The sequence below is a fragment of the Pelecanus crispus genome, chromosome 9, assembly GCF_030463565.1.
Source record: "Pelecanus crispus isolate bPelCri1 chromosome 9, bPelCri1.pri, whole genome shotgun sequence".
In the NCBI taxonomy this organism is placed as follows: domain Eukaryota; kingdom Metazoa; phylum Chordata; class Aves; order Pelecaniformes; family Pelecanidae; genus Pelecanus; species Pelecanus crispus.
The window spans coordinates 38226572-38253593 of record NC_134651.1 but is presented as its reverse complement, the minus strand read 5'-3'; the positions used below and the strand labels follow the sequence as shown (position 1 = coordinate 38253593).

At 40.7% G+C, this 27022-nt stretch overlaps 1 protein-coding gene across 9 annotated transcripts in view; it reads left to right on the top strand.

The window, feature by feature from the left end:
- FNBP1 (formin binding protein 1) overlaps positions 1-27022 on the top strand; it is a 68286-nt gene that overhangs the window by 3159 nt on the left and 38105 nt on the right. For 8 of the 9 annotated variants that reach the window (XM_075716073.1, XM_075716072.1, XM_075716067.1 and 5 more), the window contains exons 2-5: positions 2074-2130; positions 4726-4873; positions 17380-17442; positions 18277-18381. In XM_075716073.1, the coding sequence (XP_075572188.1) occupies positions 4766-4873; positions 17380-17442; positions 18277-18381 (276 nt within the window). In that variant the 5' untranslated portion in view covers positions 2074-2130; positions 4726-4765. Of the gene's footprint in view, positions 1-2073; positions 2131-4725; positions 4874-17379; positions 17443-18276; positions 18382-27022 lie in introns of those variants that run through there. The other variant, XM_075716064.1, reaches the window with a different exon arrangement.

The following is a 27022-nucleotide window of genomic DNA, read 5'->3' as shown; positions in this document are numbered from 1 at the left end:
GATTCAGTATCACTTCTAGATTCAGTATCACTTCTGGGTTGGTGGGGTTTTTTTGTGTGTATCCTGGTTTAAAACCCTACGTATGTTTTTGATTGAAAAAAGGCGGGGGGGGGGGGGGAGATAAAAAAACTCAAATATATAGATTGTGTATTTTATGTGTTTTATAAAGCACATAGAAAAAAATGTTTAACCCCGATGCTAATCCTTGTTACATGCTTTCAGAATCTTTTTTTTTTTTCATGTGAAAGCATACTGTCTGCATTTTCTTTCCCTAGCTCTGTAGCATTTCTACACCTTTAAAGGTTCATAAGAAGGCAATAGCTCTGTATGTCAGAATTAACTGGGCAGCATGACAGTGCAGGGACATGTGTTTAGAGTGTGTGTGAAAATGCCTTATTAGTGTAGTCTTCTGCGCATGTTTTCTTGTGGTTTTTCCTTTCTTCTTTAAGCAGGTGTGTGGAGGGAGGCATTCCCATGGCATACGAAGAGTGCTGTAAGACTTAGTGTAATCATGCAGAGCAGTTTGCAGAATTCTTGCCATGCTGGTATTCTTTGGTTGAAACTGCTGTACGCAGAACTAGAGAAAAGTGCATTGTTTCAGAGCATCCTCTTTTCAGAGAAGGCAGAGACTGGAAAGGAGATGCTCATTTGGATCCCTTCCCATAGGGTTACTTACATTTTGAGAAACACATGTTTGTCTGTGCAAATCTGCCACGGTTCTGGCTACTACTCTGTTTGGGCAGATGCTTCTTAATTCCTTAAGGAGAACAAAAGGAATAAGAAATGTGCGACAAGAGGCCCTGCTGTCTCCTAGTTAGCAGTAAACCCAGCATGCAACAGGGAGTGGGTTACACCTCTGAAAAAGCAGTTTCTTTTCAGCTGGATGTGTCCTGGGAGTCCTCCAAAAAGTTTGGCACAGATAGGTCAATGAAACTTGGTAGTCCTTTGGATGATTCCATCAATACCACTTGTATGTTATTCTTAATCGCTGAAGCAACTTTGTAAAGCTAAAACAAATGGCTTCCACTTCACAGTACGGTAACAGAGACTGCAGGAAGCCATGCAGTAATAGGGCTGAGTTTAGAATAGAGGAGATCCCAGTGCTGCAGCACTGAAAAGGTCTTAAAATTGCTAAGTCAGATTTGTCAGGTTTGCATTGTTGAAAAGATGCGTGGTGGTGTATTGTGCTACAGTGCAATACGCATCGTAATGTTGAGGTTTAAGTATCAGCAAGGTATGGACAGCACACATTCATTAAACCCCTGATGTGCTGCTGGCCAGGGACTTGCAGTCAGTACTTCCAGGACCATGGAAGCTATATGCTAGCTGTCAAATGTGCTAACAGAGTTATCTTCACATTTCTTATTCAAGATATGATCACTTGAAGAGCATATCAATATTTTAAAATTAAATCATTAGTTGGATGTGGGGTAATGAGAGATGCAAACAGCTGTGCTAATTGGGATAATCAAATTTCATGTCTCCCAGCATCAGCTGATAATCATAAAATGATCCCCCTTTTGTCATCTCAGTGCAGCTTCCCACAGCTTTATGAAGCTTTTTCTCTTCCTTGGAAGCATCCCGCTAAAGGCAGGCAAATTTGCCTGGCCATGAGTGTTATCTGCTGCAGCAAATGATACTTTAATGAGCTGGCTGACCTTTGGATATGGAGTAGCACGTTCTACTGGGTGGATTTTGTAAAGCATGTCTGTGTGTGTAAGCACCAGTATTTTTACTGTAAAAGCGTCTCTCCTTTAGATCAGGTGAAGGAGGCTTGTGCATCAGCAGAACCAGAACTCGGGTGTATTGAATTCATGACCTTAATTTATTAACTTCTCAGGTTCAGAATCTGCTACTTATTGCAGTTATAGAGACTGAAGCACTGTGCAGCCCATCCTTTGAGTGCTACTACAACGCAATCAAAGCCTAATTGCAGTCATGCTTCTGAAAAGGTGTCTAGTCGCTGCAAATAAAAACTGAAGCCCCACAGAATGTGTGTGCATGCAAAGATTATCCAGTTAATGTAAAGGACATTTTAAATTTAATTTTATGTATATGTATTTTTAATTTTAGGAATCTTTCAAAGAAATACCAACCCAAAAAGAACTCCAAAGAAGAGGAAGAATACAGGTATGTTCATGATCCACTGCTGACTCGAGCATGCATTGGTGGAGGAAGGGGAGAAGTTTGGGTTACCAACTAGGATTTGGCTTGTAAACCAAGGATTTTGAAGTCATGTACAAGAGTATAGAAATTAGAGATGCAGAAACAGATTTATATGGTAGATGCTAAGGAGTGGATTTTCAAAGTTTGGATTTGGTCTGTAACTACTCAATTCCCTTTATGTGTTATGGTTTCTGGATGCCTGGTTTGGGGTTTTATGTTTTGGTTTGTTTTTTTTCATGTACTTTAAAAACTTTAAGCCAGACTGTATGATCCTGGCTCTTTGACGTGAATGAGCAAACTCTTAACTACTTTCAGCAGGAACAGAAACAGTTGTTAATTTTAGCATGAAACTTGAGCAGTCTGCGTAAGTATTAAATTACTCAAATGGACTGACAACACAGATTAGTAACTTACTAAACTTTAGTAACTAAAGTTACTAAAATAAAAATTATAACAGCACAGAGAAAACAGTGGTTCTTGAAGAGTAAGGTGAGGGATGTAGTTTTTACTCCCAGTATCCTGGGGTGGATTGACGCATGACTTGCTGCTGTTGAAGGATGCTGCATAGCCTTAGCTGTCTGCTGTGGATTCACGTATTCAGGCTGTATCTTGCTGGTGGCAGGGGACTGATGCAGTGCTCACAGACAGCAACTGCAGTGTCAGAGCACAGCTCCTTCACTGAATGATGCTGAGGACGTGGATACAGGTGATGATAGACCACATGCTGTTAAGGACCACATTCCTGCCCTTGATGAGATTAAAGATACTCTTTGAAGAGAACTTTCTAGAGGAGGAGCTTTCCAACAGACAGGCTATAAGCCAGAGCGAGAACTTTTCCTTAGAGCACTCTGAAGTTTCTCAACGTCAGTGTTTTGTAATGCATCAGCTTTGAATGAAAGCATCGCAGAGTCTGACCCTGCAGCCTCACATTGCAGGAGGCTGCTCTGCCTCTGGAGAGCCCAGCAGCAGACTCAAACCCTTGACCTTGAAATTTGAAACATTTAAAATAAGTTTGGATACAGGTCCAACTGTATTATTGTATTGATTCAGATTTTTGGGTCACGCCCCCAAGATGCTGTATACAGCTACTCTAGTGGCTTGTATTAACAGAGATAACAGCCTTTTCATTTTCTTTTTAATTTATTTTTAGTAACATTGTTTGGAAATCTGTTATTTATGCCATTGTTCCCTGAGATAGTGATATTTACACAAGGAAGCTTATGTTTCCAGCACATCAGCTGTTTTGGTCTGTACCCGGGATTAGGAATAAATCTGCCTTTGGGTAGCTATACCATAAATGGGTATTTTGAGTTTACTGCAACCTTTTTTGACACATCTTTCATTGCTGGAAAAGGATATTGGAGTTAGATGATTCATGTAATGTGGCACAGAAGATCCTGTGTATCCTTTGCCCTTTTAAATGTAGTGTTCACCTCAGTATAGTTTCCTCATGTCTCTAAACAATGTCTGGGGATTTGTGATGTGACCTTTGGGTGCCTCGGACACTGCTTTGAGACAGCCCGTCTAAAAATTACCTGTTTGCAAGCTTATTGTCAGTCTGTAGTCCTGCAGCTTTTATCCCCTGTCTTTCGCAACGGGGATTTCTCTTGAGGCACCACAGCTTGACTGTGAATGTGGCTGCTTGCACTGGACTACGTTTTTAGTCTCTTTTTGAGTTTTGTGTTTTTTTTCTGATGCCTTTTTCATCCCTACTTGTACCAATCCCCTCTTCTTTCCTCTAAGTCTCTTCCTCTTTGCTTTGCTTTTTCACCTTTAGGTGATGTTATCAGTGCAGACTGCTACCATTTAATATTAATAGTTTTTCTAGTATGTACAAATGCAGTGCTTCAAAGCTGCTGTCGTCCAGTTGACCAGAACAGCCAGCTGGGGTATTTAAATGCAGCTCTGTTGGCTCTGTGTTGAATATGCTAGCGACATAATCTGCTGTTTTGAAATTGTGTGCACAGATGTTTGTTTCTTCCTTTTAATAATACATGGAATGCTGTATAGGAGATTATTTTATATGAAAAATAAACCTTGCGATGGAAGGTACTAAAAAATACGGGTTGACAATGAACACCTGGTAGTAAACTCACTACCTTTTGAAAACTGTATAAAGTATAGCTGATTTAAATCCAATTTACACTATGAAAAGTTTTCTTTTCTGCACTGTGCTAGCCAAAATGTTGGTTGCTTAGGATTTTGCCAGGCAGATTACACTGATGACTGTGCGCTGACTTGTAGGACTTGAAAGAGTATAACTAGAAATGTTTGGTGAATATAGATTAGAATAGTGCTGATAAAAAAACCTGGCACTCTAAAACTGTGATATTTTAAGAGCCAATGTCAGACTGTCTAAATCGAGATTAATTTGTCAGGTAACTGTCAGTGTGGGGGATAGGCTTCCTTTTGAGAAATTCCTTCAAGTGAATCTGTGCTAATCCATATTCAGTCTCATGTAGCAATACTAAATGCTTAATAAGGATACAGCCTCCCTTTGCAGCGTGTCTTTCTGAAAAGAAAGGGACTAAAAGCAGAATGCGTTTTTGTTCTCTGCAGGTACACATCAACTAGAGCCTTCCTAGCCACTTTAAATGAAATGAATGACTATGCCGGACAGCATGAGGTCATTTCAGAGAACATGACCTCTCTTATCACTGGAGAGTTAACACGCTATGTGCAGGAGCTGAAACAAGAGAGGAAATCGGTAATTGATCATTTTTTATTATTCACAATTAATTGCCATTTAAGACAGATAATTAGTGGTAGGGGAGTTCAATGTTAAGCAAAGTTTATTTGTAGTTAATAAACATGAGCTTTGTTAATGAACCAAGCATTAAAAAAGTGGGTTATGTGCCCCGGCCAAGTCACTGAACCATTTGAATCAAATGTTATAAAATCAGACAGCAATGCCTTCAGGAGGATCCCTGCTAAATAAGGCCAGAGACCCATCTGTGCTTAAGGCTCTGTTAGCCAAAAGCTTGTTTGGGGAAGAGTCCAGCAGCACTGTGTAAAGCCTGAAAGAAACAGAGAAACTGTATTACTGAGACTGATTGAAAGAGTTATGAGGATCTTGGTTCACATTTTCCTGCTTCTCGGCCACATCTGGTCAACAGAACTTTCTGAAAAATTACTCTAATGAGAAGTATGGGGTCTGTCTTGTTTTGTGATGGTGGGGAATCTGCTTTTCAACCTGTTACCCTTCAAGACTGGTAGAATTAGGAGCTTTATTATGTTAGTACTCTATTTTAGCTAGCAGTTTAGGAAGCTGTGTGCCTGCTACAGTAAATGTTCAAAGCTGATTAATTTGCATGTCACCAGCTCTGAAAAGCATATAGTTGAGATGTGGTTTTTCTTCCTTGCCTTGAACCCTTTTATCCCTGGGATGAGTGGGCATAAAATAGTGATTTTAAGCATTATTGTTACAAATACTCATAATACAGGTATAAAATGACTGAGCAAAGTGCCACAAGGCAGGGGAGCAGCAGGGCACTTTATTTCATTTCCAAACTGCTGGTCCATTATGGAAAGTGCAAAAGTACTCTTGCTCAGTCCAGCAAAATTTATGCATTTATAAATAGTCCCACTAAACATTAAGCTTGTGTTGAAGTGCTGTGCAGGATCAGAGTCCTTGAAATTACCATCTTTTCCTAAGTATAGTATTAGGATGGTAAGTCTGTCAATAGGCATACCTTTAATTTGCAGAATGATTTGTAATCTTTCAGGGACGTAGTATTTTGGCAGCAACATGGAAGGATGTTTTACATATAGCTGTGATGAGAATGTTTTCTCAGCCACTTCTGTGACCTTTTATTCAGCATGGACTCTGTACAGTAAGCAAAGGGGGGAAAAGACATTCTAGTATGGCGATTTTCTGTCACTCCTAATGTTTTTACCTAGTTTTTCAATTATATGGGTGTATAAGGTGATTTTGGAATATCTATTAGACATTTTAAGTATGATGAAAGAGGACTTGCTGTCTTTCTTGTAAAGAATGTGAGCAGTAACTTTTGCTTTTTTTGTTTGTAGAGTTTTGAGGTAAGTATGGCTTGTATAAGTAATGGGTGCATGACAGGAAAATTATTTTAATATTGGTTGAGTGATAACAGCAAAAAAACCAACTGGTAGTGTATTTAAACGCTGTTGTGGATAATTCTTAGCCTTTACCAGAAAAGCTGTCAGTCATGGGTGGTTGTTTTGCTCTTGTAACATGAATATAAACCATATGAATTATGAATCCTTGTCTGAGTCCTGTAGATTTCTCATAAATGAACAAATGGTGTTGAAAAGGAAACTACTTCTGCCTTCAGGCATTTTTCATACATAGCTTCTTTCACTTCATACCATAAACCACAAATGCATCAGTCATGCTGGGATCTGCAGGAGGGGCAGGTGGTTGTTGGGTAAATATTACAGAGGGTCGATGCTTTGGCAAAACCTCTTATGATACAAATTGATGAATGGCTTGGTATTTTCAGAAATTTAGCTGGCAGAGTTCTCATGCTTGCTGCTTGATACGTCATCAGCTGTTATGCTACAAGTTCATAGAATCATTTATGTTGGAAAAGACCACTAAGATCATAGAGTCCTATCGTTAACCTAATACTACCAAGTCCACCAAGTTGCTATAAGAAAAGATGATCACTTCTGGGGCTAGGGCCACAGAATTGGGAAGAGGAGGAATTGGAAGACCCACATTCTTGTCCACAGAGTCTTGTATTATTTGGATTAAGTCATTCAGGTGTCGAAATACCTGTGAAATGGTACACATTTCCAGTGATTTCACTATGACTGGGATAGATAAGCACCCTTGCCCTTTTTGTTGTAATTTCTCACCTGGAAGATGGAAATTATACACAGAGGTGTCATAAGGATAAATGTGTGAAAGATGAACTTGGGTGCAGCAGAAAGTGGTCAGGCAAATATCAGACAAGAGCTTCTGTTTCTAAAGGAAACCCCTTTGATATGCAATAGGAATTGTGCATTTAATAGTCATAGGGGAGGAGGGTGGTGATCTTTAAACATGTGGGGTCTGATGCATGCCTGCATTACCCTGTTTTCATGCTCATTTAGCTCTATTGTTTAAAGTGGAATTACACCAACAGATGATTGGGATCACATGCACTTCTTTGGTTTTCCTTGACAAGTACAAGCCCATAGCCTCTGCGTAGCGCAGAACCTGGTAGTGTATAAAGCCTTACATTGATTTTATGCTGCATAAAATTCATTTGGCATGCAATTTTTACGTACATTGGATTTGTTAGGCTACTGTGAAAGGTGTATTTGATGGCTGCCTATGTCATGTTTTTTCATATAGGTAGTTGCTAATGGTGAAAAAAGGGAAGAAGCATCTAATCAAAAACAGGCAGGACAGTCTGGAGGCTGGACAAGTGGGATGACTGGCAAATTCACAGTGGTTTGGCGCTATTCAAAAGACAGATATTTCCTCTGGCCTGGTGGAGCTTGGGAGAGTTCTGGGTTACCTTTATGTTTTTACAGATAATGTGCTTTGCATGATGGTTTTTGATCATCAGAAAGTGGGAAGAAAAATCAGGCAAAGACTCTTTTTGTGAAACTTGAATATCTTCAGCAACAAAGGTCAATCGGTGCATTAAACTTTATCGTATTACGCATTCTTCTTCCATAGGATAGCCCTCGCTGATGTACCAGATGAGGTTTTTTGCCCTGACAGTCACTGAAGTTACACGTACACCTCGCCTGCTTTTCACACACAGACTGCGTGCATGTGAGAGGGAGAACTCCTTGCGCTGTTTCAGTTCTTCCCAGCTGTCTAGTGAAGTGAAACTCTTTGTAGTATGGTTCCTCACTTCAACTTCTTCTTGTATTCTCTTGATCTTAGTGCATCCGTGCTCTCACGTGAGTAATTGTCATCTTGAGCCAGGATCTTGCTGGCTGCTTCAAAGCTGAAATTTCATTTCTATGCTACGTGTGAAAGTCATGCCCCATCCACCTTCCTTCTGAGGTTATTGAGGTGGGATGCATGTGACTGAATTCCCTTTCACTGCACAAAGGCCTCCATCACCAAGCCTCACAAATGAGTTGGGGGTCACCTCTCAGAGTGGTTCAGGGAAAGAATGCGGTTCTCTGGTCATTCTTTGTGCCACACTAATGTCACCAAAGCCTTACTTTGGGGTAGCTGTAGAAGGTGTCAAATTTGAGCTGGGGGCCCTGCAGTATTAGAAAATGGGGTCTTAATCTTGCTTGTCTGTGACAGAAGAAAAGGAGATTATCCCAGTAATGTCAAGAGGGATGTTCTGACTCTACTTCATGAGCGCTAACAGGTAGTACATTTCCAGGTTGGAGATGTACTCAAGAGTTGTACTCCCACCCATTGTGACTGTTGCTGGTTGTGATAGTAGCTCCTAAGCAGACCAGTTACTCTCTGTATGAGAGAAAGATCACCAGCATTTTGATTGCTTGGGTGAGGGAATCTGCTTCTCCACATTGCTTTACCTGCCAAGTTACTCAGCATGCTTTTTTCTTTTTTTTTCTTTTTTTTTCCTTTCTTTTTCTTTTTTTTTGTTTCAAATCTAGACACTGGGGTTTTTTTGCTACCCTCTTTTTGGGTGACACCTAAGAGGACTTCTAAGCAAACATGTAGCCAGTGCAGCCCAAGAATTGAGAATTTCTTTTTTTTTTTTTCTTCTTCTTGAAGCTTCACAGGAGATAGCTTCGTTTAGGTATTTGCTCAACTATGGCTGAGGAAAACCCTGAATACCATAGCTTGTCTGGATAGAAATTTCTTCCTGGGACAATTCTGATTTAGATCTGTGGTCACAAAGTAGGTCTGACTCGTGGTCTCCTCTGGCAGCAGCTGCTCTGTGTAGCTGTTGCTCATGTCAGCTTTGCTAAAAATGTCTTTGGGAGTCATGAACTATCCCTCTTATTACTGCTGCTGCTTTCACCTCTACCTCCACCTCCCCTCGGGGGTAGGCTGGCTCCATACAATCAAGCGTGAAAGTCAAGTACAAGCCAAGAGCTGAGCTTTGCAGACTGAACTTGTGTAGCACTGGGATTCTGTGGTTGGGAGAGAATTTACCTGATGTCAATATGTTCCATTTTGTGTCGAGATAGAAGGGGAAGGGGGAATGAATGCATCCTTATGGGTACCGTGAGGGCAAAAATGGTCTGGTTCTTTATGGTGGAGTGTGTGCGCCCTCCCTGTGTGTATTCATCCAGGGGGTGTACATGTCAGAGAACTTTCTGGTTTTTGTAGGCTCTCAGGTGTTGATGAAAAATAAATAATTGGAGGAATTCTGCCACGTTCATTCATTCTGAATAGTGCCCTGTTCTGCAAATAGTCCTGTGGTTTTCAGCAGGATTTCTCACGGTGTAACACACTGTGCAAGCATGAGGCAGGGTGGCAGAATATGACCATGTCAAGTGCACAATGGATTTTTCCCTGTTGCATTTTGGATGTGCCGCAGGGTCTCCGTGTGTTTGGAGCACAGCTGTGCTTTGTGCTGCAGAGGTACAAAGAGACATTGCTGCCTTCCAGAAATTACAAACTAATGTCAAGGTGGGTAGGAGGAAAAGAGAGACAGTGAAAGGAAATGATTTGCCAAACTTCAGGTTGATGAGATTTAAACTGAGCTTTCCCTAGCTCTTGTTCTGTGACTAACCCACTTCTAGCTTACTGCCCTATGAATGGAATTAGAAATATTTAGTTTTAATCTAAGTATAAGGGTATAAAAATTAAACATCAGTAAATAGTTATATTGCCAGGTAGAAGCTTTGCAGGAGCTATTTATGAACAGAAAGAAAACTCTGGGCATTTGTGGGAGATTTTGTTGTGCTTGATCAATACACTGCACAACCACCCAACTCTGCATATTCATAATTTCTTTCTTACAAGATATTTCAGCTGTATTTCGTTAAGTTAAATTGTACCAGTAGAGTGTTAACTAGTAGCTATAAGAAATGAAAGAATGTGGAAAATTGTTTAGGAAAGATGATAATAAATACTGTATATTTTAATTGAGTGTGTGTTGGTTTTCCCCAAACTATGGCACAAATTTAATGAAACTGTATTAAATATTTGTACATATCATCTAATTGTTCTGTGAAAGGCTGTTCTGGAGTGGGAAAAGCAAGTGCTTATTACAAAAGTTTCCAAAAACATTTTTGTGGGGGAAACTAAAATAATCTAATGTGAACTTTGGATTTAGCAGGGTTAAAGTTGAGACCACTGGACTTAATATCCTGTTCTTCCCAGTTTTGAACGGGTACATTGAACTATGAAATAATAGTTAAATAAATAAATCAGCTTCTATTTACTACATGAAGGATTCTGATTGGGAAACAAAATATGATTACAAACAAATGTAGTTACGTTTTCTGTGAATTAGCCTGAATATTGCACTGCAGAGCAACAGCCTGTTAGAGGGATGAGAGATGTCTTCTATCAACAGTAACATTTCCTGCTCAGTGCATGACTCTGAAACGCCTGAGGGTGAGAGAGGTTGAGCATCAGCAATGTACATTTTTTTTCCCTTTGTGCTCTATCCAGAAAGCCGCAGAGATGGGCCTAAAATGAAAGAGCAACAATAAAGCCATAGTAGTAGAGCATGCCTTAACTGTGTGTGAATGCTGTTTATCTGAGGCCTGAGGTACGTGATACACGTGGGCATGTTTAGCTGGCATTTTAGTTACCATTCAATATTTTGTATATCTGATGCAGGTCTTAACCCTTGTGTGTGAGTATACGCGTACATGAAGGCTATATGGAAACAGCTAAAAGGTTGCAGCTATTTAAAGAAATAAGAAGTATTTCTTTGCCTGTTGAGGCATTAACTTATGCATTTTCTAGGTTTCTTATCACTGCAAGAGTTGTACAGGACTGTCGCAGACCATTTCTATGGAGGGAGGAGACATTTTGTTGAGATGGCATCTCTTGGTTGTGAATCAGTGGAAGAGAAACTTTGTGACAAGACTGGAAACTAGACGAGATGGAAGCTAGAGTAGTATGCTCCTTTATTCTCATTGAAGGATTTAAAAACACAAATATCTTTTCTTCATACCTTAGTTTTTGGTAGTAATGTTGGATCTCCCTTTGAAAAGCCCATAGGTTTGCTCTTGTGGAGCACTCTGGTACAGCTGAGTTTTTAAGGACATGATTAGCTCCCAAGGATGGATTTGAGAGCAGGGTACATGATCTCCAAAAAAACCTGTCATACCTGTGTTTGTGCTCACTGAATCCAGGGCCTTCTGGCCTGCTGCTGCTGTGAGGCCAGATGGTTCAGCAGGACCACTCAGAGTTTTGGCCAGTGTAGCAGAGTGCTCTTGAGGATCCCTGTAGCTTTGCTCCCATGGAGTTGTCCTGCTAAGCCATAGGAGTGCAGTGCTGCTCGGCTCAGAGGGGAGCACAATGCATGGTTGTCTCTGTGCCTGAGAAGTTACTCTGTTCTGAGTTACGATTCCCACATAAGGACTTAATCTGTCATACGTAGCATGAAATGGAAAGTTACCGTAAATATTCCTGCCACAGTGTCTTTTTGGTTATGCTGATCACCGTCATTCTGTTGTCACATCTCCCAGTAGGCATGAGCAGCTAGTTCTGGTTGTCTTGTGCAGCTGATCTGGTCTTCGTCTGAAGCCTGAGAAACTTTGGTCTTAGTGGTCTGTAACTGGAATTCCTTGGGAATGCACCGCTTCAGGAAGAGACAATTCAAGCTGAATCAACCTTGAACAGATACTTTTATAACCTGCTTCAGGTTTGACCTAGCTGATAGGTACATATTAAAAATAATGTTCACATGGAAGGTTGCAAAGGAGAACAGGGTTATGCTACAATATTAAGTAGTAGCACTGATGAACATGTGTGACGATAGTCATGTGTTTCATGTCAACATTCACAGGACTGTCTTATGCTACTCTTATTACAAATGAGAGCGATAAGACCTCAAGAGCATGTTGCTATTCTTGGAAACAAAGATTGCTTCTGAGGAGACTGTTTCCTGTCTTTGCAGCTAGGGAAAGAAAAACATTTGACAAGGCTTTTTGCAAACTGAGCCGAGAAAATTGAGGAAAAAATAATGTTCCATCTCTGGTATGCTTTAATCACTGGCCATTATTTTAGGAATCACTTGTAGCTAAAATGGAGATAGAGTTTGAACTGGAGGAGGAAGTACTACATTGCTAGGACTGTGTTTGTATTAACTAACAATATTAGCTGAGAGTGCCAGTTACAGAAGTCAAAGGTAACTTTTTTCACTGTTATCTAGTTTGAAAACAGAAAAGAGAATGAAGCAGCCTTGTCATACATCTCTTTTTTGAAAATTCTTAAATAGGTTGTTGTGAAATGAACCATATGCTATGCATATAAACTAAGATTATTTTTCTGACCATTTCTAATATAAACAGACTGTACATGTGCAAATCTTAAGTTTTAACTATGCAATCAATTGCTGTTTACTTCCTTAAGAAAGACAAGGCTGGCTTGTTACAGCCTTTTTTAAAATGTTTCACATGGTCAGTTTTTGATACAGCATAAGCAGCCCTATTGTCATAAGATGCTTTTAACTACATCTTGCTTTTCTACTACTCCTCTCAAAAGGTCAGAGGGAAGATAAGAGGCTTCTTCTAACAAGCTTTTGTTGTCTGCTCTGTGAGCTGTGTGGCTGTGTAAACCCTCTTGCATACCAAGAAAGTTTTGCAAAAATATCCCACTGCCACTAATTGTAATAGTGTTGGCAGTAACAGGCACTGTATTGTAGGTAGTTCGCTCGCTGCTCCCAAGCGTTTTGATCAACATGGGTGAAATCTGAGCCTAGCAAAAGTCAATGAGAGTTTTGTCTCTGATTGCGCAGCAGCCAGGATTTCTCTCCAGCTGTTACAAACACAGTCAGCATGGTAATGAGGAGAGCACACCGATTGGTATGACTTGATGTAAAAAGGAAAAAACTCACGCATACAGTGTGTCTGTATGTGGATTTCCTGCTCTCCCTAAAACTCTTCCTTTACTGTAGCTGAGTATTCCTTGAGCTGGGAGTTTTTAGAATATAGTGAATGCTTTTTAAAAAGTTGACCTAATCCACAGTCTTCATATAAGCAACTTAATACTGTGCTGAAAATCTCTCAAGTCTTTACAACTCTCGTGAGATCACCTAAAACCTAGATTATTGGGTCTTATCCTGTGAGCATAGAATGGATGGAGACATCCAGTCAAAACAGGGCCAATTATGGATTGTTCCGAGCACCCTGCGACATCCTAACTGCATTGTGCTTTAACACACAGGAAAAAGGACAGTTGTGGTCATGCAGGCAGTATGGTTGGAGTTTGGGTAATGCTGCTATGTTTTAAGCTATTTAGTAGGTCTAATGCTTGTATAAAATACTTTTCACGGAAATCTTAAAGTTGGCATGGTGGTTGCTACCCTAAGATTCCAAAGTATAGATTAAAAGGTGATTTAGGGAGATGGAGTGATGAACACTCCTAAAAACAGAACTTTCTCGTTACCATGGTTTTAATGTGTGCTTCAAATGCTGTAGATATGGCTAGAAAGTCTAGAGGAAATCATGGCATGTGAACAACCAACACCGCTGCTGCAAGTGTCTTACTGGCACGCTTGAAATGTGATTCATTAACTCGGTATCTTGCTCGTAATCTGAGGGGTTTTTTAAATAGAAAACCTGATTAGGGTGCACTAGTTGGGGGGGAAAACAAAGGTGATATTCTATATTGTATCAACTACTCTAAATTCATCACTGGGTGCTGCTGAAATGTGTGTGACTAATTAAGAATGGTAGTTTTCCATATGGTTTGCTAAATCATTTGTCATGTTCCCATTTGCTGAACCATCAGATGTAGAATAACCAATTATTTCATTTGATTAAAAAAAATCTTTTAATTAGAACTTGTATCTTGAAATCTTATAAAGGAAGAGTTGATCTTAAAGTTATTTTTTCTTAATTTTTTTTTTTGCGGGAGGGAGGAAGCTAAAGATACTTGGTATTTAAGAAGATTGTAAAGGAAAGGAAATGAGTTTGCGGAAGTTGAAGATAGTAGAGGGTTTGAGGAAACTGGAGGCTTCCTGTATGACTTTGAGCAGATCACTTAGCCATACAGTCTCGATTTGCCCCATAAAATGGGGGCAATGAAGAAATATAGGTAGTTGGAAGGTCCCACTTAGTTGCTTTATATAAAAATGAATGTTTGGAAGGCAGAAATCATCCTTTGAGGGGGGAAAAAAGATTTGCAAAAGCAGAAGTGCTCTCAATGCATATCATATCTGTTATCACGTGTAGCTTTACCTCTCATAACAAGGACATATATGGGATAACACAACAAGAATTGGGGGTTATGAATATATTTAGAAAATGGTTGAGCTAAAAAAAGGCAATATTGCACTGAAATCTCCAAAATGTGATGCACCTGTATTTATCAGACTGTCACTTGACATGGGTTCCTCAGTTTCACTATTTCATAATCCTCAGTAATGCCTATTTTACATCTCAGTGCTCCATTTCTGTAAAAGAGCTTCTCAAAAAAAAAAAAAAAAAAAAGAAGAAACCAAAGGAAAAGAACAAACAAACAAAAAAACCAACCCCAAAATGTGGCAAAACCTGAACAAGATGCAGCCATACTGCTCAGGCTTACTGCTTCTTTCATATGTACTTCCAGCAGCTTGTAGAGCTTACTTTACAGAGAAGGCAAATTTGGAAATAATACGGATGGCTTGTGCAAAATGAAAAATTACATTGATTAACTACAAAGTGGTTTAAAAATACGAGCTCAGGTAGTCCTGTTATCTGATAGCTTTTGATTCCAAGTTCATCCTTCAGCCCCTATATACAATTGTGTTCTGTTAAATTAACCCGGCATGTTGTTTTCCTAAGGTTTATGGGTCATTGACAGTATTAGGTTTCATGCAGGCCAGCTGCTCCCAAATCCAGTCCTGTCCTACACTCCAGCAAAGTCGGAGCCAGCGAAGAGGGGAGCACACGCACAAAGGCTGGTGGAGGCAGGAAACGCAGTATGAAGACAGCCAAGTAGTTTGACTTGCAGCTTTGCTGTTAAAAGATTTTCACAAATTCCACGCTCATTAGCAAAATGTTTTTCAAAATGTAGTGTTAAATTACAGTTGTTCCTTCGGACTGTTTTTGTTGCTCCTTGGGACTGTTTTCCTAAATTCTAATTACAAAGGCAAGCCTGAAATGAGGAGCGTTTCAAAGCCCCCTGGCAAGGAAGATGCAGTATCTGTCACACACAGAGTTGAAAGGAAATGGGGATCTACAAAAGGAACCGAAATCGACTTGGAGCCTTTCCCCACCACCCCAGCAGTTTTACAGTTATGTCTGGGTTTTTTTAATGTCATAATGCGGTGACTGAGTTTTTGGAGAAGCCTAGGATGGTAGGCGGGGGTCTGAACCGCACAAGCACCATCAGGGTTCATGGCAGAAGGTGTCTGTGCCCAGCCGCGGCAGTGCCAGGCTGTCAGCTCTGCTCCTTTCGGCCTGGCTGCTGCACGCTCTCCCTTCTCGGCAGGCAGGAGCTGAGCACAGCACACGCCTGGGATTAAAAGCGTTACTGACATTGGGCCTCTCCGCTCTGCTTGGAGAATTTTTGTGCAGAGGTAAACACTATCCAGAAAGTTAAATCCATAGAGTGCCCCTATGTTCAACTACAGGCGAGCATCCGTCCTTAACAGCCGGTGTTTGGGACTACAGGTAATAGTAGCCAGAGCACTCGGGACAGCGTGGTGTCCCTTCTGTTCTCGCGGACAAGTTGAAGGTTGTCATGGTTTTTAAGGCACTGCAAAGCCTATCGGACATGGCGTGACAGAGAATTGCAGTTCTGGGGCTTTTTAACTGGCGTGTCTGGTGGAGCTAGGAAATGCCTCTAGCACGTTTGCTCCAGAAACCTGCCTCTCTGACAGGAAAATACCGGTTGCTTTAGTGGAAGATGCAGGAAACCTAGTAGCTGCCAATTATAAAGTGCTTGCAGGCACATTTTTCTAACTTTGGCAATTCGTGGCAGGCTACTGTTCTCCAGTTGGAGCTTTTCTACCTTAACAGACTGTTGATATCATGTTGCTTAAGATATATCTAATGTCTGATTATGTGCAGGCCTGGGAATGCATGAATTCTAGTGAGTTGCAGTGGGATTATCTGGCAGTATCAGACTTTTATTTTTCAAGTTAACTGTGTGAAACCGTTTCTGTGTTTCAGTAAAGCATCCTAATTGCCAGTAAATAATACAGCAGAAAGGCAACTCTCTTCCTATGTGTAGTTTGCTGTATTATTTCTTTACAAGGTGGTTCGTAAGGGGGTAACCCATTCTAGCGGTCAGTTGGCAGCCGTGTTAACATTCCTATTTAGAGCTGGGTCATTGACTTATGCAATGATCTTGAACGAATTGCTTCTCTTGATGAAAAGTGAGGCATATGGAAGATAGAGGGGGTAATATCAAAGCATATTAGATCCTCTGAAGAGCATCGTGTAAGGGCCAAGAGCAGTTATTTAAACCAACTGCAATTAAGAGTCTTGCTCCAAAAGGCATTTTGGGAGAAGTTGCTTGTCATTTAGTACATAGCTGACATCTCATATTTAAAACTTCTGTAACACCTTAGTGTGTGCACGCATGCACGCACCCAGTGCGTGGGAGAAGAGCATTTCTGGAGGGACCCAAAGAATTGAATCTCTCTCGAGAAATGAACAGCTGGCCTCGCACACGCAGCCAGTAACTAGGAAGAAGAGGGTTTTATATTGAGTCTGAATGAAAATCAGGACAAACATCAGTTGTTAGAATGTGCCAATCAAGGGCATCTTGGTGAATTCCATGTAGAGAGAAATTTTAATTTAGAGCTAGTGTTCAGTCCGTAACCAAAGAAATACTCTTCAGATAAAAGTGCTTCAGATTTCATGGTATGGGAAACCAATAATTATGAGATCCAGTGAACAATACAAGGTAGAATTGCTAAAGGGATTAATTAGCCTTAGTCTAACTAACCACTATAATTGATGCAAATATACATCTGCAGCCTGCTGAGACATTAGATAGTCACCATACACCTGCTCAATTTACCAGTGTTGCAGAACACAGCTGTCAGAATCATTTTTGGTTGTTGGTTTGTTGGGGTTTTTTGGGTTTGGTTTTTTTCTTCCCCCCCCCGGAACTCCTTGAGCATAATTGACTGTTTGTTCTTTTGTTGTTCAAAATGCTTTCTTTTTATCTTTTCTTTTTCTAAACAGCACTTCCATGATGGCAGAAAGGCACAACAACATCTTGAAACTTGCTGGAAACAACTTGAAGCAGTAAGCGGAAACTTCCTCAGATGTGACATTTAAGTCACTTGTATACTGTTTTTGTAGAGATGGTTCCAAACATTATATTTGAAAAAAGAAGGGTGTATGGATATAAGCTGTAGAAATGGGATTTTTAAAACTCTCCTGTCTTAAATACACTGGTAGACATGAAAAAGTCTGCTTTAATAGTACATTTGGCTTTCGGTGGGATCTGTGTCTATCATGAGTAGCATTTAATTTGATATGACTTGAAAAGTGTGCTAAGCGTTGCTGGAAATGCAGAGTCCCTAAGGGTCCTGTTCAGATACTCTACTCTAAGCTGAATAGCTTCATACTGCGTGAATAAATTGAATGGGGCCATCTCTTGAGTAAGGTGCTGTTTCTCAAAAGTAAATACATTGGAACTGTTGTTCACGTGATGAGTGAGACTGTAACTAGAGGAGAGGATAAAGAAAGCGGACATCAGTAACCGAAAGTCCTATTTGCAATTGTATGAATCTTAGTAACTCCCTTGTTGTGCATTGTAAAAATGGGGGAGTTCAGTGCTGGAAGGGAGTGATTTTTGTCTACAAGAGCAGAAGAGATGCTAACGGGGAAAAATGTTGAAATGCTAGTCATGTTGGCAGAATCAGGCAGCCTGAAGAAGGTAACAAAAAAAATGTGGTTTTGGTAACTTTGGTTTTTGAAGTTCTTTAATATGGAAATGTATTCCAATGTAAACAAGCAAGTCCTAAAATCTGAGAGTTGTTATAGCAGATCAGTTTAGGGGCTGGTATTGATTTTAGGTAGATTTTGATATCATGTTTCTTTCCCACAATGAAGGCTTCTATTTTTCCTTTTCAGAGTAAAAGGCGGTTTGAACGTGATTGCAAAGAAGCTGATCGAGCACAGCAGTATTTTGAGAAAATGGATGCTGACATCAATGTTACAAAAGCAGATGTTGAAAAGGTAAGCCAGAGGGTAGAGAGACTGTTTGTAAACATGGAGGTTTAGTTCCTCAATCCTGCTGGCAGGATAAACCCTCTGAGGCTTAATACCTCACTTAAATTAAGTCAGTCCATAGGTTAATTAAAAATAGGGAGATCTCTGCAGAGACCTATATTTGCATAAAAATACTAAACAGATACAGTCGGTTTTCTTCAGTAAGGTGATATCTGAGTTTAACATAGCTGACGTGGCTCTAAATGAGCTTGTGCAAAATCAGTTTTAACTAACACCCCAGATCCTGTGACAGTCAAGCTTGTGAGGGCTCCTTGGGGGCTGCTTGCAGCTACCACACGTTGTTGGTCAGTCTGTGATCCATTTAGAACTAAACATCCTGCCTTTTGAGGAACTCTTCGAAGGTGTCGCAATGCCATTGGTTGCAATGAGGTATTATCTGGATTGTTGTTCATGGTCCTAGGTTTACAGCAGAACAGCATTTCATGTTATGCAGAATCCTGGAGTCCGTGCTTGTCACAGATGGCACATAGCTCTTATTTTTATTTCCCAGTTTTTGTCTGGTTGCAGAGTCATTTGTGGCTTTTATACATTGATCCCCATTCAGCAAAGCTGTTGAACTGATGCTTAATTTTAAACATACATTTCTCTTTCGGCATGTCCGTCTTGAAGTATTTTTTTCTTTTTAGTTTCATTCAGAATTTGATGTGCAGAAGGATGCTTGAAGTTTAAATGTCCAAGTCCAGTGATGTACCTGTAACTTAAGGAAGCAATGGAGAGGGAGAAAGCGTATTTAAATTGCTTCTCTTTTTGATGTTACACATCTGCTCAGAAGATGCAGTAATGTAGATCAGAAACACCATATTACAATGTGTAAAGGCAGTTTGTTTTCCCTGAGTTTGATTCATATAGGTAGAAGATAGCCAGAACCTTTGAAAAGGTTTGTTTCTTTAAAAAAAGAAGGGGTAACAAAAAAGCAAGAGGAAAAAAAAAAGCTGAAGCTTAAAATACACCAAACATTTTGTTGCAGGGACAGGAAAAGAAACTGAATTATAGGTAAGGAACTTTTTCTAGTCCAAGATAACCCTTGTAAAATGTAGGTTTTGCTCCTCAAGAGATCTGCTGCATTTTGTTCTCAGTTAATTCAGTCCTGGGAAGCTATCAAATACAAATGTTTCTTTACGTTTGTGGGATCTTAAGATGTTTCTAGTATGCTGAGCATCATGGAGGTTGCGTAGCAGATAGCATCAAGGATGCTATTAGAAATGAGAACAGTAAATGAAGAAGCAGCTCAGAAAATTTCCCCAAAGTGCTATTGCATATCAAAGGAAAAAAAAAAAGCTTCTGTGGTCTTATAATTTGCTTGGCTATTAGATGTAAATTCACCATGCAGATTTGATCCTTTGTTACCTTCTGGATTTGCCAGGGCACTTTATAGATGAATGCTTGTACAGGATTGTTAAAGACTTAACACCACATGTGGGTTTTTCTGACAGAGGAGGATCATCTCTGCTTTATCTGTATAAAGTGATTTTTAGAATACATTTGTTTTTTTCATAGATAAAATTAGGACTTGCCCTAGATTCCTCCTCCCCCCCCCCCCCCCCCCCCCCCCCCCCCCCCCAGCTGAGGCCATGTCAAAGGGATACAGAGACAGGACTTACTGTTTGAAATACAGGGCTGAAACTCCTTACTTCTACATCCCTGTCTAAGGCTGCCCTTTTCCATTCAGAGTGAAAGGCTGTGTATTGGTGGTATATAAATCTGATAGCATTAGGTAAATTCTGGGAAGCAATCCCTACCCTGGTGTTCTTTGCCTATAAAGTGAAGCAGAGGGGAATCTCAGGAGAAGGCAGTAGTCAAGTCAGTCAGCGGAGTAGATGGAGAAGGAAAAGGTTATCAAAACGAGTGGAATGTGAAATAATATTACTGAACAGAGAGAACAGTGTTTTCCGAGTGCATGTGTTAAACTGGGTTCATCCATGTCAGGCTGTGAATAATGCCCTTTCTTTGCTTCCCTCTGCCCGTGTGACTGGGACCCGCTCTTACATAACTCCCAAGTGCAAAATAGGATATTGTTTAACCAAGCGCTGCTGTTGGGGCCAGCTCTTGCCGACTCGCTCCAGGGAGATGCAGAAACGGCTCAGCTTCAAATGAAGCAATATGATGACTTTTACCTCCTCCTTTTATTGCAGTGGTTCTGATTTCTCTTGCCCCTTATGGCTTGGCAGCTGCACTCTTACTCCCAAAAGCTCCCAAAAATCGGTCTGGCCAGGAAAGCAGACAATTTGGCTGTGTTCAGAGCCAACGCTATTCACTTTGGCGGAGCAAGGTGCTCTTCAAGCAGTGGGATTGGTTGCCCTCATTTCTTCAGCTTGAGAATGACACCTTGGCTTCTTTAGCTTGTACCTGCAAATGTGAGCAGACCCTAAAGCTATTTTTTGCATCATGCATTATAGAGTAATGAAATTAAAATTCTGCAGTGATCACAATGACACATACCATCAGAAGAATATATAGCTGCAATTCCGTAATGCACCTAATACTAAGCTGTGTAAGGCTCTGAAATGCTTTCATCTCTCGATCTTTCAGTCCTTGCGGCCTTTGACAACTGCAGCAGGAAATTCTATGACAGAGCTGCCAGCTACCAGTGTTTAACATGGCCTTGCCTAAGGGATAACTCTTGGTATTACAGTTTGCTAGGATTAAGTAATGAGAATAGTGGCAGGGAAGCAGATTAAGAGTTGCTTTCTTCCTTATTTCTCCAGGATTGTTTTGCAAAGGGCCTCCGGTGTGCGCTTAGAGGCAGGGCTGGATGTGCAGTATGGGTGTCTTGCACCTAGCCCAAGCTCCTTCTGTAGGATCAGCTCAGGTTCAATATGTAGAGGGCCCAGGCTTTCTGTGCCACTTCTATGGCCAGTGTGGGCTCGATTATCTTTGCAGTTGGCCAGTCTGGTAGCTGATCTGAGAGAGAGCAGGGTGTTTAGCTTTGTTTGCTCCCATTTCCTTTTTTGGTGGTAGGAACCTGGAGCAAAGGCTGTGTTCAGTCTATGCAATGGTCATGGTCTTTATGCAGAAATCAAAGGAGAGTGGATTAGGGCCCCTGAGCTCCCTTCCTGTGTTTGCACGGAGCCTCTAAATTACCAGCAGCCGACACTTGCAGAGAGATGTTTAAGTGTCAACGCAAAGTGCGGTTTGGCACAAAGGTTTTGTCAGTTCAGTTTAGCAAAGTCAGGGTAGGAAGCTTACTGTGTTGCAGAAAGCTGTACTGTGAAAATATCCTTATAAACTAAGAAACTGGTGCAACATGCTGACGCTAATACCGGGAGGCCTTGTAGGTATCGCTGTAAGCTTTAGCTTCATTTGGATCGCAGTGGGGCGTGTGTTTTGAAGCAGTTCTCTTTCAAAAACCACAGTGGAGCTGTTTCAATTTTTTGACCATTTTGGGGAAATGGTCTCTGTCACCAGCGCAGAGCTGGTGTACATATAAGGAAGCGCTCTATTGTTTGTTCCTTCTCTCTAGAGCTGCAATCACTAAAAAGCTGACATCTTTATGGGATAATGTGGTACCCAGTGGTGCCTTTGCAGACTTCTTGCAATTTAAAAAAAAAAAAAAAAAAAAAAAAAAAAATCAGCTTGCTTTTCTAAAGGTTTATTTTCAAAGTAGACTTTGCAGAATATCTTTTTAAAGAGGAAGTGGCTGAGGTCAACCATAGGAAGGGGTGAATGCTTTGCCTCTTGATTTGCACAGCAGTTGAGGGGGAGAAGGGTGGTTTGAGATACTCTGTGTCAGGCAGGATCTGTCCCTTTGCTGAAGAGTAGCATAGTTGTATGTTGATGTCCTAGGTAATAATTTAGCCAGAAAACAACTTCAGCTTTGAGCAGTAAAAAATGAGCTGTGTGTGAGTCCCAGAACTGCTGTCCTGAAGTCAGGGCTCATCACCTTGTTCTGGTTTTTTTTTGTTCCTGTTACGTTAGGAGGGTTCCACCTTGAGTGGTTTTGAGATTAATGTAAAAGTGTTGTGGATTTAGAAGGTAGGTTAGAAGTAGTAGATTTAGGAAGACGTGAAGTGCAAATTTGACCTCAACTCTCATAATTCAAGAAGCTTCTGACACTGCTAAAAACATGGGGTGGGTATTTTGTTTTGCTGTGAGTTTTTGACTGACTCATCTTTAGTAAGTCTTCAACCTGCACTCAGAAAGGATGAGCTTGTATTAAGATTTTATTTGTATCCTGTGGCATTCGGACATCTTTTCTGGGTCAGTGGGGTTTTCCTACTGAATTTACTTTCTTACGTGCTTACAGCTGCTTGAGCTCATTGCAAGTCAGCTGTCAGTTTGAAATCAACGTTACTCCAAAATTATCCAAACTTACATCCAAAATTATTACAGAATTATCAGTCCATTCCTTCCTCTCTTCTCTGCCCAGTCCTGTGTCATATCTAAAAACAAAGGAAATTAAAAAGTTGATGGTTCTATTCCTGTGCTGACTCTGAGATGCTTGTGAGTTTTGGGTGTACTGGCCTTTTTTTGTTTGGTTGGTTGGTTTGTTTTTGAAGTGGAGAAACTGAGGGAAATAGAAGTAATCTCAAGTTTATTGAAGTCTCTAGGAGCTTTCCCCAATGCTTTGTGACTTTCAGATGAGGTTATGTCTGCCGTATCCAAGATTTTTTGAGTCCCAGAATAGCTTAAGATTTGCATAAAGGCATAAAACCTCATAATATATTATCACCATGACATTTTTTTTTTAGTCTGTAAATATAACTGCAGAGAGATACTGACATTTCACACTTGAAGTTTCATTTTTCTTTTCTCTTTTCTTATGCCACGTTCCCTGGGTGCTCACCATCAGTTTCAATGCAATGTAAAAAGTCTGTATCTTCCTTCTTACCCATAGAAGACACGTCCACTTACATTGCCTTGGGTAGTCATGAGCTGAATCACTGGCAAAGTGATTCACTAGCATTACTGAACATGGATGTAGAAATACTGCTACTTAGAAGGATTCTTGGAATAAGCTTATCTTCCTGCCTGTGCAAACGCAGCTGTGCTGTCAAGTAGTAAACTGCTTTTCCAGCCTGTAGGCTGCTGCGCTGCGGGATGCGAATCTCTTCATTAAGAATTTACACATCCTTACAGCGAAGGGTGCACTAAGCTATTTTTACTTGGCCTTTGGAGGAATCTCTGATCTGTGTGTCAGCACTACCCTGCATATGCAATTTACAGCATGCTTTGTCAGAAGAGCAGTCAAGTCACAACAGAGCCGGACGCAGCACGTATCGCTGAAACCCCACAGACAAACCATAGAGGAACATCTCCAGCTCAGTGCTCTGTTGTTGCATCATGTGTCACTGAGGGTTTAGTCAGTTAAGACTGTCAGCAGTAAACTCTGCAGCATAACGCGAGATTGTGGGTGCCTGCCTTCTGCAGACCATAACTACTTAATGGGCCTAATTTTTCAGGAAATGCTGAGTCATCTGCCCTGTGACAGTGGGGCTTGTTCTATCTCCTCCTTATCCTGCCCACCTGCTGGCATAATGAACTTCTCAGCAGTTTGGAAAATGTAGCGCCATGCAAAGGTAATGCTAGAAGGTGGACAAGCTCTGCAGTGTTTGTGTCATAAACATGGTGAATACTTACTGCAGTGAATAGTTCCGGAGGCTTTGCTTTTCCTGTACTCTGCCGTGAATTTATAAAAGTGCAGCAGCAGTGTCTCCGTGAAATATGCAGGCAAGGCACGTAAGGCTGAGTCCTGAACATAGTGCAAGAGCGCCTGGCCTGTGCATTTCTTATTTGAGAGTTAGATATTGCGTAAGATTTGCCCACGTTCTCTGCGTGGTGGTGAGTTTTACATACTTGGATTAGGCAGCTGCTTTTCTTTTGCTCCACAGATGGAGCTGGCTAAACCCTTCTGTGCCTTTGCTTGTGACGTGGGTCAAATTTCTCATCGATTCAAGTGCACTCTGTTCTTGGTAATGGGATTTAAGGCCATTAGATTCACACTAACGTTATTTCTCTGGGTTATGCAGACCCCAATCTCCTTCCTGAACTACTTCCTTCCTAATGGATGATGTAGTGCATGAATATAGGGAGTACCTCAGGACAGTCATTTGCATTTCTGGAAGAGTAAGCCTTGTTTACAACCTGCCATCTGTGACATGGTATATAGCAGCTGTTTCCCTTTTGGAATTATGACTAATTTAGGAATTTTGATTACTAGTCAATAAAGAGTTAATGACTGCAGCAGGAGTGGCTGGAAAACTTAATAAATATCTGTATGTATCCCACGTGTACACTGTGTTTGCTGTTAAGAGATCAATGAACAGAAGCAGCAGTCAGTTTTAGTGTAAGATAAGGAAATCCGTCTGAAGTTATATTTCCTCTTAGCAGTACTCCTCTGCAGTAATGCTCTACATAGCAATTTGACTGAGTTTTGTAACAATACAACTCTACTGGGAGGTAGATTGCTCAAGGAGCAAACAAGTTAGCGGGGAAAGGGGGTGTGAAGGGGAGGCTTAAGAGCAACTTCTGAATTAAGGATCAACAGCAGTTTGAATCAGAAGTGTAATATAACCTGAATGCAAAGCAATTAGTTTATTCTATACAGTTGGAAAGCTTGTTTATAGTCATTCTGTCAAAATATTAGAACAGGTATCTTCACCTGTTTAAGAACTAAGGGAAAATAAAGCAGACACTTCAGAATTTAGCTTAATGTTTGTAAGTTGTTCCGTTTAAGTGAATGTATTGTACCCATAAAGTTGGGTTTTAAGGCTAGCAAATTCATACTGGTAACTTTCTTCAACCCTGACTCTCCATTTGCATTGGCTGTGTTTGTAAATTCTTTCTTGGAGAGAGATGACTAGAACTGTGCCCAGTATTCAAAGTATGAGCTAAGCAATCTATTATACAGTCCTGAAATAATTTCCATTATTTATATTCAATACTTCCATTTATACACTGCAGAATTTAATTGCTTATATTAGTACATCTAAACAGATGTCCAGAAATCATTTAAACATCGTTGGCCACTGCTCCAAATACATCTTTTCTTGTTACCTCCTCCCTCAAGTCCCCATAGCCTTCCACCCACTGTGAACACCTCATTCTTTTGTAATAAACTTCTGTTAGGTATCCTTGTGGAACTGTGTTTCTTCAAACTGTGTGGCAAGCTACTGGATGTTGGCAAGGATTTGCAGTTTGGTCACCCAGAGATTTTGGATATTTGGTATTTGTGACATGAGAATGGCAGTGCAAGGAGGCAAACGTTTGGATTCCAGGCACAGTTACTTCACTAGGGCCTTGGAGCAGTGTGCCAAGAGGCACTTCTCCGGCGCATGGCATGGTGGTGCTTGCTGCCGTTCTTAATTCTTATGTAACAGTCCTTCTCTTACACAATGTTTAGACTGCTCTGAATGCTCTTCAGGCCGAATTGAGGCAATTGGATGTGGTAGAAAAGAAAAAGCGATACACTTGTTTTATAACTGGGAAATACAGCACTCAAATTTGTGCAAGAGAGTCTGCAGCAGAACTGAAGTCTAAAGCCAGGCAACCAAAGTCTTGGCCTCATTCACTTAAGTAAAATTTCAAGTAACCTCTAGCTGTCGGACTCCATTAATCAGCAAGCAACTGTGCCTTTAGTCATGCTGCAGGACTGCTCATATGAGTATAGCATTGTTGGGTGAGTGCTTGTTGCAGTATGATTTTTTTTTTTTTTTTTTTTTTTTAAATAGTGACCAGAGCAATTCAAGAGCTGTGCTAGGGCCTTGTGCACTGTGCTTACTGTGTTACTGTCCCAGCTCCGTTAATTTGGTCTGTCTGTCTTGTTAGAGCTTCAGTGGTGGTTTGTTGCTTTGCTATATCTCTTGTTAGTGTGCGCTTCTATAGTCTGGCAGAATTATGTGGAATGCAACTGCACTAGATAACAGTTCCTGAGATCTGGTGATGAAGATTTTCCATCCCCTGTCAGTGGTTTGCTCATTTGTGTATTGTATTCAGCCAAAGGATTTGAGGGATCTACAGATTCTCAGATTTTTCTTCCCACTTCTTCTAATGTTAAAAGTAAGGCTTTTTCTCTTTGTGTTTTTTTCCTGTATGTTATTTTGCACCCCCCATTCTACCTTCTTGCTTTCAGGAAAGCAAATTTCAAAAACCTTTTTCTGCTTGATGATTCAGAGAGACCAAACTGGTTATTGTAAAACAGTAAACAATGGAGCTTGATTTGGAGGCTATGTAAATCAAAGCCTGAAATCCTGGCCCTGTTTTGAAGTCCATGGCAGAATTCCCACTGTTATTAATGATTCTGCAAACGCTGCCAGTGTTGCTGCTACCAAGAGGCGCCCCGCTGCTGTTGGTGATGGTGCCCGCTTGTAACAGAGAGCGGCTATGTGAGGTTGTCTGTGGAGGGAGGACCAGAGCCTGCAGCTAAAAAATCTGTGAGCAATTGAAAGCATTCCTGAGATTGGTGAAGTGTTTCTGAGTCTGCCTTTATCATTAAGTTATTTTGAAGGGATTGGGTAGTTGAGGGGGGGCAGGGGTGATTTTTTTGTGTGTGTGTGTGTGTGTTTGCATTTTAGTCTGATCTTGGATTTACCAAAGATGGATCTATTTTGGCAGGCAGTGGCCTGGCAGTGATGCATCTCACATGCTGTCT